The sequence below is a fragment of the Curcuma longa genome, chromosome 4 (genome assembly GCF_044706935.1).
Source record: "Curcuma longa cultivar G26 ecotype Majalengka, Jawa Barat chromosome 4, ITB_CL_G26_1.1, whole genome shotgun sequence".
NCBI classification, from domain to species: domain Eukaryota; kingdom Viridiplantae; phylum Streptophyta; class Magnoliopsida; order Zingiberales; family Zingiberaceae; genus Curcuma; species Curcuma longa.
In genome coordinates, this window is record NC_133864.1 from 4,952,402 (window position 1) to 4,970,295 (window position 17,894).

General features: G+C 35.2%; 1 protein-coding gene across 1 annotated transcript; it reads right to left on the minus strand.

Moving 5' to 3' along the window:
- Window positions 1–629: 629 nt before the first annotated feature.
- On the minus strand, window positions 630–17,683 carry LOC141827971 (DNA-directed RNA polymerase III subunit 1-like). Its single transcript, XM_074715322.1, has 27 exons — window positions 17,613–17,683; window positions 17,391–17,520; window positions 17,091–17,240; window positions 16,174–16,330; window positions 14,880–15,058; window positions 14,692–14,804; window positions 14,470–14,569; window positions 11,415–11,615; window positions 11,171–11,319; window positions 10,945–11,086; window positions 10,698–10,838; window positions 9,638–9,826; window positions 9,184–9,376; window positions 8,730–8,823; window positions 7,285–7,519; window positions 6,779–6,970; window positions 6,429–6,527; window positions 4,480–4,683; window positions 4,109–4,384; window positions 3,156–3,303; window positions 2,757–2,908; window positions 2,273–2,428; window positions 2,056–2,172; window positions 1,878–1,945; window positions 1,315–1,519; window positions 1,014–1,216; window positions 630–863 (listed from the first exon to the last, which is right to left on the minus strand). The coding sequence occupies exons 1-27, from the start codon at window positions 17,681–17,683 to the stop codon at window positions 812–814; spliced, it is 4,116 nt and encodes a 1,371-aa protein (XP_074571423.1). The 3' UTR covers window positions 630–811.
- Window positions 17,684–17,894: the final 211 nt, after the last annotated feature.

Consider the following 17,894-nt stretch of genomic DNA (forward strand, 5'->3'; position numbering starts at 1 on the left):
TTAATGAACGTTTATTGGACAGTTCATTTCTAGGGCCCACCAAATTTATGACGTCAGAACCGTATATACCGTAATTTAAACCTCATTATAATTCTTGAAATTTTTACAAAATTTTGTAGATTAAAATTCTAATAATAATAATTTAGATTAAAACAAAAAAAAAGCCAAAATATTTTGCATGATTAAAAAAAATTCTCTATTTTAAAATTATTCAATAATGCAAATAGTGGCAACCATGAAGCCAATAAAGGGCAAAACGTGTGGGCCTCTTCTTCATTGTTTTTGTTTAGTTTGTTGAGTTTCTTTGCTTTCAAGATTGTGTTCCTTAAGAAATACTCGAAATTGAAAATGAAATGAAATGCAATGAAATGAAGGCTAATTTGAAGCAAATTGTATAGCTTTGTGATGATAGAAAGCTATGTGTGAAATCTTTTAGCAAGTTTAGAATGCAAGAATGGGTCTAGATTCGATTCGATGTCGACAATTTTTATTTCGGAGTCTCAAACAGTTAAAGTCGAACCAAGATGAGTGAATTTGAACATTCTTATCGAGTCGAACATCAAGTTTATTGATCCATCATATACAAAATTTCGATATCACAGCTATGAAAAACAATGAAGTAGATGAACTTAAAAAGAATAACTTGATGCGTTTTCATTCGAATTGAATGTTTACGAATCTCTAGCACTGGCAATGGTTAACATATCTTTACTGGATTATCTCTAGCACTGGCAATGGTTAACATATCTTTACAGGATTGCCGAACCGCAGATGAACTCGAATGAACTCGAAGGCCGCTCGACTAAAACTCTCAGCTTAAAATTGGATCAGGTGCATACTTCAATTCAGGAAGATTGTCAACTCTGTTATAAGAAAAACAAGCAGATGATTAGCCAATGTTGCGCATAAGCTTGTGTTAAGTCATCACCTCGCTCGCTAGAGCAAGGTTTCGATGAGCATGACGACATGACACAACCGATGATGCTTTGGTCATATCGAAGTTATGTATGTACCTTTGTCTGACTCGAAGTATTCCGGTACCGAGCTGCATAGGTATGCCCATTATAATACACTCGCTCACGCCCTCTATTTGATCATCGCGGCCAGCATACGAAGCGTTGAACAAGTGCTCAGCAGTTTTCTCGAAGGACGCAAGCATCAGCACACTGTCTTTCATCTTTGAAATGCCGAATCTCGTAATCCCGAGAACTTCACCCTGTTAAGAAAAATCGAAAGCAATTACAAGAATGCTGCACGCCGACAATTCAAGGAAGTGGCCAGTGGACAAAGTAGATTCTATCACAGATTTATTACCTTATAAGTCATGAGATCTGCCAGAAGCATCATGTGGCGAACATCGATACTCATGCCGTGGCTGCGCATGGTTTTTCGAATTTCTTTGATGATGCACTTCCTTGAAGCTTCAATTCCAAGTGTCGACATGACTTCCATAACATGGTTGCTCTTTGTTTTTCTTCCATCGATTCCCGGAGTACCCATGACTCCTAAAAGGTTTGTCCTGAACTCCACAAGTTCAGAAAATCTATTACCGCAAACACCCACACATACAAGAAGTCTCGTATGATTGTAAATCAAGAGATATTAGAACCCGTAAGATAAACAACTAGATATTTTCATCATATTTGCTATATCAAGGATTGACCATTGTAAAAGAGGCTTGCATGTTTTGGTGAATTTTTAAATTTGAATTGCAATACGACAATAACAACCACCACCATGCCTTTATTCTACTAAGTGGGGACTTCATTATTTATATTTAAATGAATTTTATCCTATTTTATCGTTGTTAACCAAGTCTTTAATTTGAATTGCAATATGTAAACAATTGACGACAGAATAGAAGTGTGCATACTGACCCTTCAACCACCAGCTTGTATACATTATTCTTTTCAGCGATAATTGCTCGGTTGACGGATGGAATGCCCTGAGAAAGAAATGCAATGCCTTGTGCCTTAACTTTAAGGTAAACAATTAAAAGAGCCATTGAACTAAATGAAACTTCAAATGACAGCAAAAGCAGCTTATGCTATTTACCTTCACAACAACTTTTGGAAGCATGGATTTTAAAATGTGCAGTCCAGATTGGAACTTTAATCTATCGACTTCTGGGGGAAATATTTTCAACTTGTCGAGGCCTAGACTGTGTACATGCTGTTGCAAAAAAAAAGAATGGCAGAGACTGAGAATGAAGAGCCAATAATTTTCAACAACAACAACAACAAAAAAGAAAGAAAAGCTGAGAATACTTCACCTGTTCTTTTAGTTTTATTTTTGGATGATTAAGGATTGAATGACGCACAGATTCAGCACAGATTCCGATATGTAATGATTCAATTAGATCCATGTCAAGTTTTATCGATATACATTGTTGACCTGGTTTCAGCACGACCTTGATCGATGTCGCAACCTGCATGATAACAATAGGATCAGTAGTTATAGAATTAGAATTCTTCCAAAAAAAAAGATGGGATGAGTTTTTCCTAGAACTTTGTTTTCACTTTAACCTAAGTACATAGTTAAAAATTTTGGTCCGATGTCAATCTTGGTGATCATTCCGGACAAATATATCTAGTGAACCATACAAATCTTGGTAGTCGAGCTCACGCCAAAAATTTCCACTGTATTTCTTCCAACAGGTATACTGAAGAACTCCACAATATAGGGAAAAAAAATTACTAGAAAAGAAAGGATCCCCAATGCCTTCACAAGTAGGCATCTTAGGGCAAGAAACATACCTCCCCTAAGGTTGTCTTCTCTATTTTGCTTTTCGCAATGCGTGCGGAAATGACATTGTTGTCATTTTCAAGCACGGCTTTAATGATCGGTGTGCTTATGTTTTTGGCTGCATTTATTATTTCCTTGATACGTGGAACGCCCAGTGTGACATCTGATGCTGAGTCAAGAAATAACTTGTATTGCCAAACTCGATAAATCTAACAGAAAGATGTATGATATGTCGATGTTGATGTGAAAGAAAAAAGTAACATAAATATGCATCTACAAGCAACCTAGAGGGAATAACACAAACATAAATAAAGGAATATACAAAGCGAGCAGAGGTCTCATATGAGTTGCATACAAATCAAGAAAACTGATAGGTGCATCAGTTTTAACATAACATCACCAAAGGATACTCATGCTGGCGACTCCAGCAAAGTGGAAAGTTTTTAATGTCATTTGTGTCCCTGGCTCTCCAATGCTTTGGGCTCCAATCGCACCAACTGATGCTCCAGCTTCAACTCTTTTTGAATGATAGCGCGATATACACGTCTCTAGAAAAACCTGTAGCAAATAACAAAAGGATTCTAAACACCATAAATCTTTTGAATGGTAAGGCGGTGAGAGAATCCCAATCCTAAAATTTTATTCAGAAGATTGCACATAGTATCATGATAAGCATCAGAGGAGATGATCACCCAATTCATAAAAATTTGTGAGTTGCACAATGTTGGAACCAGACATTGGATCTGTGAGATGTAGGATGCCCTGAGCAGATGCAGTTATTGAAAAGTATGTCAAAGGCTGCAAGAGTGGAGACCCTCCTCGAGTGGCACAATGGAAGAGGTGCCTCACGAAGGTGAAGCAAGGAACTTGAGATGCAGCCAAGGAAGAGGACTCTGGATTTGCATCGAAGGACTTTTTGTGCAAAAGAATGTGATTGCTAAAAAGATAAGGGAAGAACAAGAGAGATGAGGGGTGGTGTTGGCCCACCCTTAAGGAGGAATACCTCTATGGAAAATCATAAACCCATGATTGTTAGCTTTGATACCGTGTAAAAGTTTGAACATAGGGAATATTATGTAGCATTCGATATGAGATAACAATTACATCAGTATATATGGGACATGATAAAACATAAACCTAGTACTTACTGATGTGAGACGCAACTCCTTGCACCTAATAATCCTATTGACTCTAATACTCTTAACAGAATGTTTTGAGTCATTTAAATGATTGCTTGTAAATTTTAAAGACCAACATAAAATTATTTACTAATAAATTGGACAAAAAGCAAAAGAACTGTGTTTAAATCTTCAAGATCATCTAGAAACAGAATCATTATAGTTCAACAGAATGTTAATCGAACCTCGAGCTGTCTAGGAGAAATTCCTGATATATTAGCAGCAACATTTTCCAATGCAGCAGAACGCTTCTCCCCTTCAACCGCTTCATCAAGTTGAAGTACTTTCCTTGTGCTTTCCAAAGCAGTGACACGTTTATGGACAAAATCAGACAATGAGTCTTTGAAGGCAGTAGAGCAACCACCCTCGGGTGACATATCATGCTTTGCCAATCTGTTGTCCACAAATTTTAAAATTTCTGTTGGAGATAACATGTTCTTTTCTCTAGGAGGACAAGTTGCCTGTAATTCAGAAGATAACAGTCTGTTCTGCAGATGTTCATATTAAAAAAAAACTGGGACAAAAAAAAACTGCATCTGAATGCTGAACTACTAACCATAATCTTCATAAATAATTGATCCATATTAAAGGGAATGCCATCCTTGCCTTCCATCTTTGCTGGATCCATGCCATCTGCTCCATAAGAAAACTGGACGACACCTCCACTAGCATTGCGCACTGTCTGATCGTAATAAACGGATAGATCTTCCAAGCCTTTCATCAATCTCCGGGACATGTACCCGGTTTCTGCTGTTTTTACCTATTATGCTACAGATAATTAAATATGTGACAAAGTAAAATAAACTAGTATTTGTAAAAAAAAAAGTTTGTGTCATAAGCAAATTGTTAAAGACTGAAACAGTAGAAATTCAAAAGTAGATACAAAATGAGATTTCATTGTTCTCATGTTCTATGTTCGGTGAAGTTAGCCAGAAATTTATCAAATTCATTTCCTCATGAAAGAAAGAAGGAAAGAGAAGATTGTAGTATTCTATTGCCATTAAAGATCTCCAAACAGAAGAATTAGGACATCATACAAATATACCCAAGTCATCCTAGGAATACCAAATGCATCTCAATGACAACATACAAAAACCTTGTTGCACAGACTTAGATCAAAGGCGAGGGAAAAGTCTACACTCAACAATGATTGGTGAAATCTTATACCGTGCTGACGAAACAGTTGAAATGTATCATTCCAGTAAATCAACAAAACTCAATACCACCCGGTACCAAAGTTTAAAATCTTGAGTTGTGCCATAATTTTAGTCTTCTGCTGGAAAACTATTGTTCTAGTATTGCATCAATGCTCCAATGCATAGTGCTAGTGACAAATTGGAGGTTGAAGGAGGAAGGAGACATTGTCTGTGTTGAGTAGTATCGAGTTTTAGTAATTTATCGGAATGATATGTTTCGATTGTTTCACTTAGCATGATATGAGATTTAAAACCATGCTTAACACAGACAAACAATGCCTCCTTATATTTCATCTCTTTTATTCTTCAACTCCAATACATTATCGGCATCATGCATCAAAACATCATACGACTCGAGATTTTGACACGGCTCGAGATTTTGAACCTCAATCTTTTCACATCAAGATTTGCAATTGACTGTGAGAATAATAACATGATTTTTATATATTTTATGATGCAATAATTATTCCAATTAAGGTAGATTTTTTTTGACTTGGTTAATAATTTTTATGATAATGATTTTTAACAATTAAGGTACAAATCATATATATTTTATGACGTAATAATTTTGTAACTTGGTTAACATGATTTAACTTACAATGCATGATGCCAAAATCATATCGTAATTTGACAACCTTGATTGCAAATTACCACAGAGTGGAAAAGGATGGTTCTTGCAGATCAGTTTCATTGAAAATGACAAGATGGAAAATGTAATAAGTTTCAGAATAGCCAGTCAGATTTTACCAATAGGAGGCACATGATTTGGACCACTAACTGAATTCAGAGTAACATGCAGTCACTATCCCATCGAACTAATACTTCAAAAATTAATTATCTATGACATTAATCTTGGGATTTGGGTCAAACTATAACAAATAATTCAGCTTCTTTAGTCACTGCGTAGAGATGATATAGGCAAGTGATGTTTCCCTGGGCAAGGCACTAAGGACAAGAAAAAATCCACAGGTGCACAAAGAGTTGGTTTGCAATCCCATCTGTTCCCCTCCAACTTAGCATATCTTAGATAAACACCTTTTGTGAGTAAATTTAATGATGTATTAGATACTTAATAAACCCTTTCCTTACCCCCCAAAAAAAAACTTGTAGAGAAATCCCTGAACAAACAGATTGAAGAACTGATTCGTTAATTTATCCAGGGTTTGCCTATGATTTACATGAAAATTCCTGGTGAATTAAAAGATGCACTACTGATACTCAAACTAAACAAGTGTAAAAATACAATGAAAAATATTGAAAAACAACTTTTAGAAATAAAAATGTAAATGTCACAGGGAGTGATTCATACTGCTGTGTCCACAAGACCTTCTCGTCCACCCATCGTATGGAATAAGAACTCCGTAGGCGTCAAGCCAGTGTAAAATGAATTAGCAACAAAGCCTTTGGCCTATAATACAAAAAAGTAACAATTGGAATTTCATGGTGCACGACCTTAAAGACTCTAAATCTCACATATGCGTCAATAAAGTTTATGAAAATAATTATATGAGAGGTCATGGCATTGGCACAATGAATGCAAAGGACAGTTAATGTCCATACAAAAGCCAATGTTTTGTGTTAAAAAAAACAGATAATATACACAGATTTTGGAGACATGGTTCATGGTTCAGAGAATAAGAATATTATCAGTAAACTTACAGCAGGAGTCTTTGAATTAATAGTGAAGTGTGGAAGAGTGCGATGTATAAATCCATCCGGAGCACGACGACCTCCAACTGATTGTTGACCAACACATGCTACCATCTGGCTGATATTGATTGGAGAACCTTTAGAACCACACTGTGACATAATCAAGGGACTGTTTCTCCAATGGAGTTCATTCATACAAACCTGAAGTAGAAGGATAAGTAAGAAATTAGCATGCATGTTATATATTCAAAACGCTTCTAAAGCTGAAAACTAATGGATTATGGAGGTAGGCTTAGATATGGTAAAAAATTTCTCTAAATTAACTACAATGGTAATTTGATAACACAGCAATATATGTTGAACTTAAAAAACAAATTGATCTTCCTTAGTTCATAGATAATAACATATTACAAGGAAAAGACCTAAGAATAACAAACAAATCAGTTCAAAATGCTAAATGTCCTGCAAAGGAATAAGAAATTTAAAAAGCTGTTAATAAATAACAGTGCACTTACAGTTCCAGCAGCCTCTCGAATTCCATTCAATACATGTGTTATCTTAGATTCCAAAGTCTGAGCTGCATTGCAACCTGGAAGCAGAGTAAGTTTTCCTTTGCTGTATGAAGAAATAAGGTCATAGCATTCTCCATATCCATCATCAATTTTTTTCTTCTTTTGCTGATTGAGATGTTCTCCTGGCTGGACATCATCAATGCCAATTGAAAATCCATGGTTCCCTATGAACCTGGCACTGGATGCACCAATATAGATAGTCAAACAAAATTAGTAAAATAAAATATCAAAGCCATCTGGGGCATATCACTGTTTGCATATAATGAAATTAGAGTTGCATAAAGCATAACTATGATTGCGATAATTTAATATTGATAATAGTCAGTTACACATAAATAATAAAGTAAAATGAATTTCGAGGATTTAAGAGACAGATTAACTAACAGCAAGGGTAAGTAAATTGGTGCAATCCTCGAAATTCATTGATCACCAAAGGAAGAAAGGAAAGAAAGGAAACATTAAACAGTTGTTTAAATATCTTTTCAAAAGGTAGATTCACACCATCAATGATAGAGGAAATGAATGCAATGGAAAAAAACAAAATTTTGATCATTGTACAAAACCTAAAGATGTTGTATTAGTGAGGTGTAAAATAGTTCATAGCCTAAACAATAAAATAGATGGGTCACTTGAAAGGTGTAAGATATAACGCGAGATATGTACAAAAAGTCCCCTACAGACACCAATGAGGTAGATTATTAAGAGACTCTTCCTCTCATGAATAAAATGAATATTGTTCAAATCTTTTTTCCCCACAATTTGATTTGACAAATACATCTTTCAATGGATATTTAAAAGAGTGCCAAAATTTAGCACCGGTGATGGAAGGAAGGAGGTGAACAAGAAAAAGAAGAGGTGACATCCACATACTTAGAGGAGCTATTATGTGATGTCATTCCTTTCCTAGTGGATGGAAGTTGTTCAAGACTTCAGCTCTTCCAGAGTTGTTCATCAGTTCAAGAAACACTCACACAGCTTGTGAGTCCACACAGAGCTACTTGCCAACTGAGAAAATCATAACAAAGTTGTATTACAAGTTGGCAGTCCTGTGTAGATGGTTGCAAGTCATTGGCATCCTAGTGGAGTTGTAATAAGTCATTGTAGAACTTAAAGAAGCTCCTTCGCTTGTAAAAGATGTTCATAAGTTATGCAAAGTTGGTCCAAGTCAGTCCATAGAAGAAGGTGTTCCGAGTCCTCTAAGTAAAAAAAAAGTTTGTGGAAAGCTCGCACATCTTGAAAGAAAACCCTAATTTCATCGATCTAGTGAGGCTGTGAGAAACTAGATACAATAACAAGAATATTAGTTTACACATGTCCCACAAAAATCATAGTTAGATGAAAAAAGAGTGTGCATGACTTGAATGGCACAAGGGGAAATAATATATTACCTTAACTTAGCCAATCGATTCATACAACTTGCAGCAGCATGAGAATTATAGTCTCTTAGGAGAACAGAGAATAGGCCATCCTTGTTACCATTGCCTTGAAAAAAAAGAACACAAACTTTGTCATATGGAAGTTGGAAGAAGTTAAATCATAATATATAAACTTTGTAAAGCAGCCATGGTAACTATTTCTTTATTAACAAATATTCAACTAACGAAAACTGTATCCAAAATATAATCCTAGAAAGAACTTGAATTGACTCTTGCTTCATGCCAATTGGCACACCCTTTTGCAGACCTAACCACACAATGTATCAAGGCTTAGTCTAGACACTACGCTGGCTTCTTGAAAACACAAAAGTGCTAGATAAGTCAAACTAAGAACTGGATCCCTGTCAACAATAAAAGAGTACCATAAATCATTTCTCCTTAAAAGAGGAAGTTTAATGTTGCTCACCTAGAGTAACCTTCCCTAGCTGCCCACTTATAAGCTCACTGTTACGAAAATATACATATCCATCGCTGGGACACATGGTCTCATATTTTGTATATATTTTCTCTTTGACTATAAGATTAACAAACACCTTTGTGTGTGCATTTGGACGCACAAGAACACTGAAAAGTTGCTTCCCAGTCCATAGTTCAATAGGCTGCAAAGAATGGAGAAATATATTAAAATGGCACCAGCAAATTAATAAAATTAATTGGACAAGCAAGGGAAAAGCAATCAACTTGAAAAAGTAAACGTCCAAAACAACTAATAAAAGGATTGCCATAAGTTAGTTAAAGAGGGGAAAAGACTGAAGCTTAAATGAGAAAGCCCTATGTTTTCCAACCGAGGTAGTAAATGAAATCTAGAGACAGTCATAGTGAAGTAGTTGTTGCATCCTAAACTAAGGCTTAAGCAAGACCTTCATAATGGCTGGTGTAGGCAAATCAATAGAATCCATAGCATCACCAATGTAGGAGCACATTTGAGAGAATGCAGCTCGATCATAGAAGGTATCTTTCCGCGTAATAAGAAATGACGATGTCAGGAAATCCTGGGTGGAAGCAACTAATATCTCCCCATTCTTTGGAGTGCACAAGTTATTTTGAACCTGTGAAGCAGCATGACATAGCTTCAACAACATTCTTTAAAAAAGATAAAACAAGTATAATATTGTATTAGCAGATAAATGGATTTCTAACTAGAGTGCAATATCAGCAAGGCAATATATCAGTAAGGCAATGAACATAACCACACCAGTTACACCGTCTCATTGTCAGCAATGAGCAACATGTTCTTCTAAAACTAAGGTTCGAAAGGATAGAATAATTGACATGTCTCACTCATCAAACTACCTTCAATCAACATTAGCTGCTTAATTGAGTTAGAATCTTACCAGCGTTGCAATTGGCTTAATATTCATACAGGTGAAAAAAAAAATCTGACATGTGACAATTTTTCAGTGAGAAAAAGTTGTGCCACTAGTACACAGCACGTTTCATTATCACAGGAAAATATCTTAGGATGCATCTGCTTCATGAATTTTCGTTTTCAATTTACCTTTTCCATAAAAAGAGAATATGGACATGAAAAAACAAATTAAATGAACAACTTTGCTATCGCCTTTTCCAACTTTTCAAAGTAATGAATAATACTTTCTCCAATAAAAAGGATGATAAATCGTCCCAGACACAAGAAACAGTTTACTTATGCACCTATACTCTTGGAAATTATCTAGTAAGTAGTAACCATAGTTTTCATAAACAAGTTTCCTTTTTGTTGAGAAAAAAAGTGAAAACCTAGAAAAAATTTTCTATACAAATGCAGCCTCATGTGCCAACAAATGGCATTAAATTTTACAGTGATGGTAAAATGGAAAAAAAACACTATAATGCCTAATCCTTGGCCCTAGAACAAGAAAAAAAAGACACAAATGAAATTCTGAGTTATATTTTATATATATATATATATATCCAAAATACCCCCATAAGCATAAGAGCTTCAGTGCGTGCTTCTTCTGTTTGAGGGACATGTAAATTCATCTCATCACCATCAAAATCAGCATTGTAAGGGTTGCAAACAGATTCATTAAATCTCAACGTTCTCCAAGGCATTACCCTTGCCTGCATTTATAGAAAGACAGCAAAAAAATGAAACACCACTCTAAACACATATCATTGGCATAATAGGTAGTACTAATGGAGATGAATTGTTGATATATGTGCATACCCTGTGGCACATAATTGACATCCTATGCAGACTTGGTTGCCGGTTAAAAAGAACAACATCTCCATCTTCCAAATGCCTTTCCACTATAAAACCATATTTTAGTTCACTAGCTGCAGTTTTCTTGTCCACATATCGTAAATGCCTGCATGATAGTTATTTTTGAATAAGTTGTAGTCAATAATCTTACTCGACTCATTTTATAGCAATCCAATAACTAACAACTTACTGTCTGGTTCCATCTGGTAGTAAAATGAAATTTGCCCCTGGGTATTTGTCAGGTCCATTGCCTATTCGTTGTCTCAACTTTTCTATGTTATGAGAAGTAACCCGTTCTGGAAAAGTTAATTTCTTTGCCATAAGCATAGGAATTGCAACCTAAAATACAACCAGAGCAATTGATTGACGTGAGGAAGGAAAGTATGCTAAAACATTTTGGATCAGTAAAGATCTCAAAAACTTAAAAAGCCGACCTCAGTAATTTTCAAATTAGGATCTGGAGAAATGACAGTTCGTCCAGTAAATTCAGTACGTTTTCCAGATAAGTTACCACGAAAACGCCCTTGCTTCCCTTTAAGCCTCTGAATAAGGCCACGATTTTTTGAATTTAAAACTGAAGGGGCTTCGCTGTTAACATATTCGACAACTTGATTTTGAAGGGCATCCCACAACTCCTGAATGAAAGAAAGAAAGAAGAATGGATTCAACCAAGAGTAACAAGACAAAACCGGTATAACCATAGAATCAAGGGTGTGGAATCTTCTCTAAGCAGAAAGTAATTTTCATTAGAAGAAAAATGAAAATATATTGTTGCCAAAGATTGAAAGAAAGAAAGAAACTAATGAATTGGAAAACTTGTAGATTGAAGATCAAATAATTGAACAAGGTTTTACTCTACATATATCTCAAATGATGGAACATATTCTGTTTAGAATGCATAAGAAATGAGTAAAACATGTGAAATTGTCAAGAAAATTGGTGTCTTTGAGCAGAAAAAACATTTCTATAAAATTGATGACCAATACTGGAACAAATACTGAAAACTTATAATACAAGTGTGTCATGATCCTAGGGATGAAATAATAATTTACAACTCCTATAGCATCATTTGCCACTATCTTTCCAATTCAAAAATGCCTTTCCTGAGGCAGCTTGCTATAAATCTTATTTTAAATTACTAAAGATTTGAGTTTGGAAATTGGTAAAGTTCAAGATTATTAAATAAACTGATGGTTTTCTAAGCAACCAAATGGTAGCTAGCTTTTACTTAACAGATTTTTCTAATAGTGGATATGGATACAGTAAAGGAGTTGGGGCAAGCTATAACTTTTTCCATTAGCCTTTTATATGAACCAACAGATTAAAATGCTGCACGCTATAAATCTTATTTTAAATTACTAAAGGTCTGGCTTTGGAAATTGGTAAGTTCAAGATTATTAAAAAAAAATGGATGGGTTTCTAGGCAACCAAATGGTAGCTAGCTTTTACTTTATAGATTTTCTAATAGTGGATATGGATACAGTGAAGGAGTTGGGGCAAACTATAACCTTTTCCATTAGCCTTTTATATGAACTAATTGATTGAGTGCATTCAGTCGTTGAAAAAAAAAAACTAGTGCATAACATCATGTTTTATATGCTAGAACTAAGAAAGTTGCCTTGATTGGAGCTTATGAACAAGGCATTCTCTCATAGAGAATAGTCTGAGAGTCATGCAAGCAGTTGAAAATTGGTATCCATTGTTCTAGATGAATTTGGAATGCCGACATTTCCTATTGAATAGTTTATGGTTCACAAGCCCCTCATTGATCATGGAATGTATGACAAGTTTGGTGCAATGGAATTGGAATGAGAATGGAGTGGAATACAATGGCAATTGGAAAAAAAAATTTATGTTTGGTCACTAATAGAATAAAATTTAAATGTTTCAAGGATGAATTGTATATGGCAAAAAGATACGAATAAGTTTCAATTAACCTTGTTCATCTAATGAAGGGGAGCCTTGGCGCAACGGTAAGGTTGCTGCCATGTGACCTAGAGGTCACGGGTTCAAATCCTGGAAACAGCCTCTTGCCAAAGGCAAGGTAAGGCTGCGTACAATGGATCCTTTCCCCGAACCCCGCATGGCGGGAGCTTCGTGCACCGGGCTGCCCTTTTTAACCTTGTTCATCTAATCACAGTCGTCCAATTCATCCAACCAACAGGTCACCCTACCTAATTCTGGCAAACTAGCAAGCAAGTGGAGTTGCAAATGACCTTGTGAGATAAGTCAATAAACATGGTCAGGCCTACAAACTTTGTCAAGTTGACCAATTTGCATGTGTAACACATCTCGCCTTGGCCAACCCAATCTAAGCTGAATCATCTGCTCACATATATGGTACACTCAACTTGGCCCAAATTGCCCAGCCTAATCAATCACAAGTGGAAGCAATTGACAATGTGAGATTGACTACCAATCAGTTCGCACAAGTTGGCAAACCCAAGCAGCTCAAAATGACTGGATCAGCTCATTAGACCCACCTATGGGCTAGGCCAACCGAGTCATCTAGTCACAAAACAAGAACTGTTACAGGTGGAATGCTCATTGCTTTAATATTATGGAATAAAATCAACGATTCACATGGAATGATCATTCCAATACTAAAATAACCGATAAACAACAGAATAGAATTATGCTAAGACAATTGCATTAACCTCTCATTGTACCTAACAAATGCAACTTCAGTTCATTGTTGAACTTGCAATTTTGAGTTGAAATATAAACTCTAGAATGAGGAACCTATCTTATACCCTGTTATTGACTTAACTTAAGCAAATTTGAATAAGTGCATAATGTACCACCTAAATATTTTCCTTTTGTGTGAACTTCACGAAGAAATAGGAACAATCTGTCTTTGAATGCATAGATGAATATTAAAGCATGTAGGACATTGATGCTTGGAGTCGATCTGTCTATTCTCTGCCTCCAGCACACTAAATTGTTGTGAGCTTCTCTTGCATTACTTGGGATAAGAGAAGTAATTTTGATTTCAATTCTATTAAATTTTCTTACCAAGCTAATTTGGCCCTTTTAATGCACTAAAGTTTCATCAGCAAATTGTCTGATTTCTCACAACTCTTTTCATTTATTAAGTAAAATTTGTATCATTTCACCACTCTTAAAGTAGTAATCTTGACCTCATCTATTTTAGTCAAAATAAAAAATAAAAAAAACTTGAATATGAATCGATAAGAATTTAGTTGCTGTTATTAATCTAGATTCTCACCTTCCATAATAAAATATATTTAATACAAAGAGAAACAATATCTTTGGAGGACAAAATAAGGCTGGTGAGAAAACTTCCATTGAAGTTGGAGCATGTTCTTTGCCTTCATTCAACTTACCTAAGCCTTATGAACTAGGCTAAATCTCATATATTCATAAAAGAAAGAAAATTGAACTGAGACAACTGACTCTGCGTGATCTCAGAACTAAACTACCAAAGAATTAAGAAAAAAATAGGGTAAAATGTGGACAGACTCTCACCAAACATTTGAATGGAGGCACCGCACCTTCAAGATCCTCTCGAAGAACAGAATTGGTGTTAATAATTCCTTTCAGAATGATAGTAATACTGTCCTCGTTGCTGAAATGCACATAAAATGTTCCAGTTATGATCATAACAAGGTGAACAGCATGACAAAAAAGTAAGAGAGTTGCAGTAAAAATGCATCCAACATAAAAAAGGAAAACAAGTCATATGCAGACCTTGAAACACCAGCATCCACTAAAACAGAAGGACGGATGCTCACAGGTGGTATAGCAATATTTGTCACGATAAATTTCTCAGGTCTATCAGACATATTAAGCAATTCACAGTCCTGCAGCACAGGGTGAAAATTTAAACCAATTTTCAACAAAAAGCATAAATTTTCATCTTGAAAATAAGCATCTACCTCATTAAGCATTTTTTTGAAAAGAGAGAGTACAATAACAGGGCTTAGAATGTGTGCAATTTGCAAAGATTTGCTACTGATGTGAGACATTGCAGCAATAACTTCATCTTTGCTTCCATCAATAGTTCTTGACAAATCATGAGCAATGGCTAATGAAGATTTTGCTTTTTTAACAACACCTGCATTATAAGAAATAAATAAACAAGCATCTCTGAATAGGACGAACATAACACACTGTATGTGTTAATGTCAAACTTGTGTATCAAGGATGATGCATGTATCAACTCCAAACTTAGATATCAATAGTGATGCATCAATTTCAAATGTGTATCAAGGGTAATGTGTCTATCAATTACTGCATCATCACCATTGTACTCCATCCCTCATTCTTCCATTTTACGGAGATTGGATCCTCTATTTTAGGTGATCTTCCACCTTTGTGTTGCCACAACATTGGGTGAGGATTGATAAGGCTTTAATACTGAGTGACATTAAGAGAGAAGGTAGAAGAGGAGAGTTATAAAGATTAAAAAGGATATTGTTGTCTTTTTTTTCTATTCAAGTTATTCATCCTTCCATTCATCCTCCAAAGCAAATAGGTGAATGGAAGGATGAGTGAGTGGATCATTCTATTCAGTCATTCACCCTAGAAAACAAGCGGAAGGATCAATTAGACAACATCCGTCAGCCCATCTACCCTTTCCTATTCACCACCATTCATCTATCCTTGCAGACAATCCCCTAGGTGTAACAATAATTATGTAAATAATTATGATTTTACGATATAGGTAACTACATATAGTATTATATTGTGTAATAGTATACCTTGACTATGAAGTTGATATATTTGTGCGAGATACTGGTCAGTACAGATACCCTACTGTTCCTACTAGAGATCAAAATCAGTATTGAAATCAAAATTTGTTTTTTTAAAAAAATGTAAGACTAGATATTGATTTTTTCAATTTGAAGTTTGAGGATACATGCTAAGAACAATTGAAGATAAACTTGCGATAATGGTGTAAACGTAGGTAGGTAAAAGGTTTGTAAGAAGTGGCAACATTCTAATCAGAGTGAGGTAAACTTGCAATATGTACTAGCACAACAAAAAAAATGGAACCAAATTCACCGTATTTCTGTTTGAAGATACTAAAAAAATAACAAATATAAAAATGTATTGAAAATAGGATAATATAACTTTACCAAGAATGAAAGTTGAAAATGATGCTCATTTTAAAAGGCAATTAGATGATACAAACAATAATAGTAATAATAACAACACAGTTTTACTAACCATTTTTACTTCCACACCATGGACAAATAGAAAGTTTGCATTTGTCTCTGATTTTCGTCATAAGGGCATTTTTCATAGATACATCAGCTTTAGGATTCCTCATCTTTTTCAAATAGGTCTTACGATGATCCTCCACAAGAAGAATCCGACCACAAGCCTGATAACATGATCAAAGTAGTAAGATAAGTCCAAAGAGCTGAAACAGGATTCTAACGTGATATTGAAACCGCAATTCTAGCACCATGAAATTTAGAATGAGGGCTCCAAATCATTTGTTTGCTTGTTTAAACAACCTACCAAATGCATCCTTCGGATGAAAATTAAGCAACTCAATAGGTATAAAATCCATTTTGATTTGATTACTAATGGTGAATAGTAAACAAACACTTTTAACAACTAATAAGAAAATGTCTACATGGCCAACATTCTTTTTGGTAATAATATGGCCTAGATCAACCATTTGCACCCAGAGTAAAGAAAAAATGTCTTAATCAAACACCTATTTAATAATTATTTTTATGGAATAACATTTAGAGATCCATTCAATCTGCACAAGTAAGAAGAGCACAAAATTTATTAAAGTCATATCAAATTATCAATATATTCTTCAAAATCCTATGAGCATAGTAGATCAAATACATGATCCTCAACCAAAAATATCATGTTTGATTTTAAATTGATAGAATTGAGGGCATGATTGCCTTTAAATTGATAGAATTGAGGACCTAATTATGCAGACACGAGATTCAAGCTAAACTTACAAACATATTAACAAACATAAATATGCCTATGCAATTGAGGATGAAAAAAAATATGAAAACTATATTCTTGCTAGTTGTAAAAATATGAAAACTATATTCTTATTAGTTGTAAATACTTATGCTCTTGATTTTTTTTAAAAGAATAAAAAGGAGTACCTTGCATATGCATTTCAAAATATTCAGTATAGAATTGAAAAAGCCAACATTAAAAACAGGAAGCGTCAACTTTAGATATCCAAAATGTCCAGGACACTCAGAAAAATTGCCATGACACGTAGCACAAACTCCAGCCTTGTTTGCTGCACCCTACATTTTAGGTTCAACAAGTAATATTCAAATCAGAATGATTTAGCAATTCAACATGCTTAACAATGTACATTGTAGTGCACTCTACATATCGCACACTGTAGAAATAAAAAAGATCTAACAACATGCTTTCCAGGAGAAAAAGGATACCATGCGAGGATCAAGTAGCCCATTCTGAACAGGCCTCAAATCAGCGCCATAGACTCTATTATTCCAAACCTGCACTTCCGCTGAATTCTTTATTTCCTCGCTAGATAACGCACTAAACCTAATACTCTTTCTGTGCAAATCAAAAGAAACAGTTAAGACAACTCAGTTAGGAGCAAAAAAACAAATTTTTCCATGAACTGAAACTATGCCCAAAGAGCATACATCCGCCGAGGCCCCACATCCTCAATGTATAGTTCTTTTGTGCACCGTAGCTTCTCCACCCTCCGCGCCATTGCAGAATTAAGAGGGCCGAAGCAATTTCAAATTAAGAGGGCCGAAGCAATTTCTCCGGATTAATAGATTATCAACACGGACACAAACGTGGGAATAAAAGAAGCGCTTTTATAATGGTTTAGGGTTCTTCCTTTGAAACGGCGCCGCTACACGAAGCCGCTTCAAAGGCCACTGGGAGTAGAGAGAGATTAACTAGACACGGACCAGGGG

What these genes read in the sequence shown, in the direction of transcription:
- LOC141827971 (XM_074715322.1), bottom strand. Translation starts at nt 17,683, where the DNA reads ATGGCGCGGAGGGTGGAGAAGCTACGGTGCACAAAAGAACTATACATT. An exon ending in TTCCAAAAGTTGTTGTGAAG is followed by an intron (nt 1,946 to 2,055) that starts GTAAATAGCATA and finishes TTTCTTTCTCAG; the next exon opens with GGCATTCCATCCGTCAACCG. An exon ending in TACAAGCTGGTGGTTGAAGG is followed by an intron (nt 1,520 to 1,877) that starts GTCAGTATGCAC and finishes TGTGGAGTTCAG; the next exon opens with GACAAACCTTTTAGGAGTCA.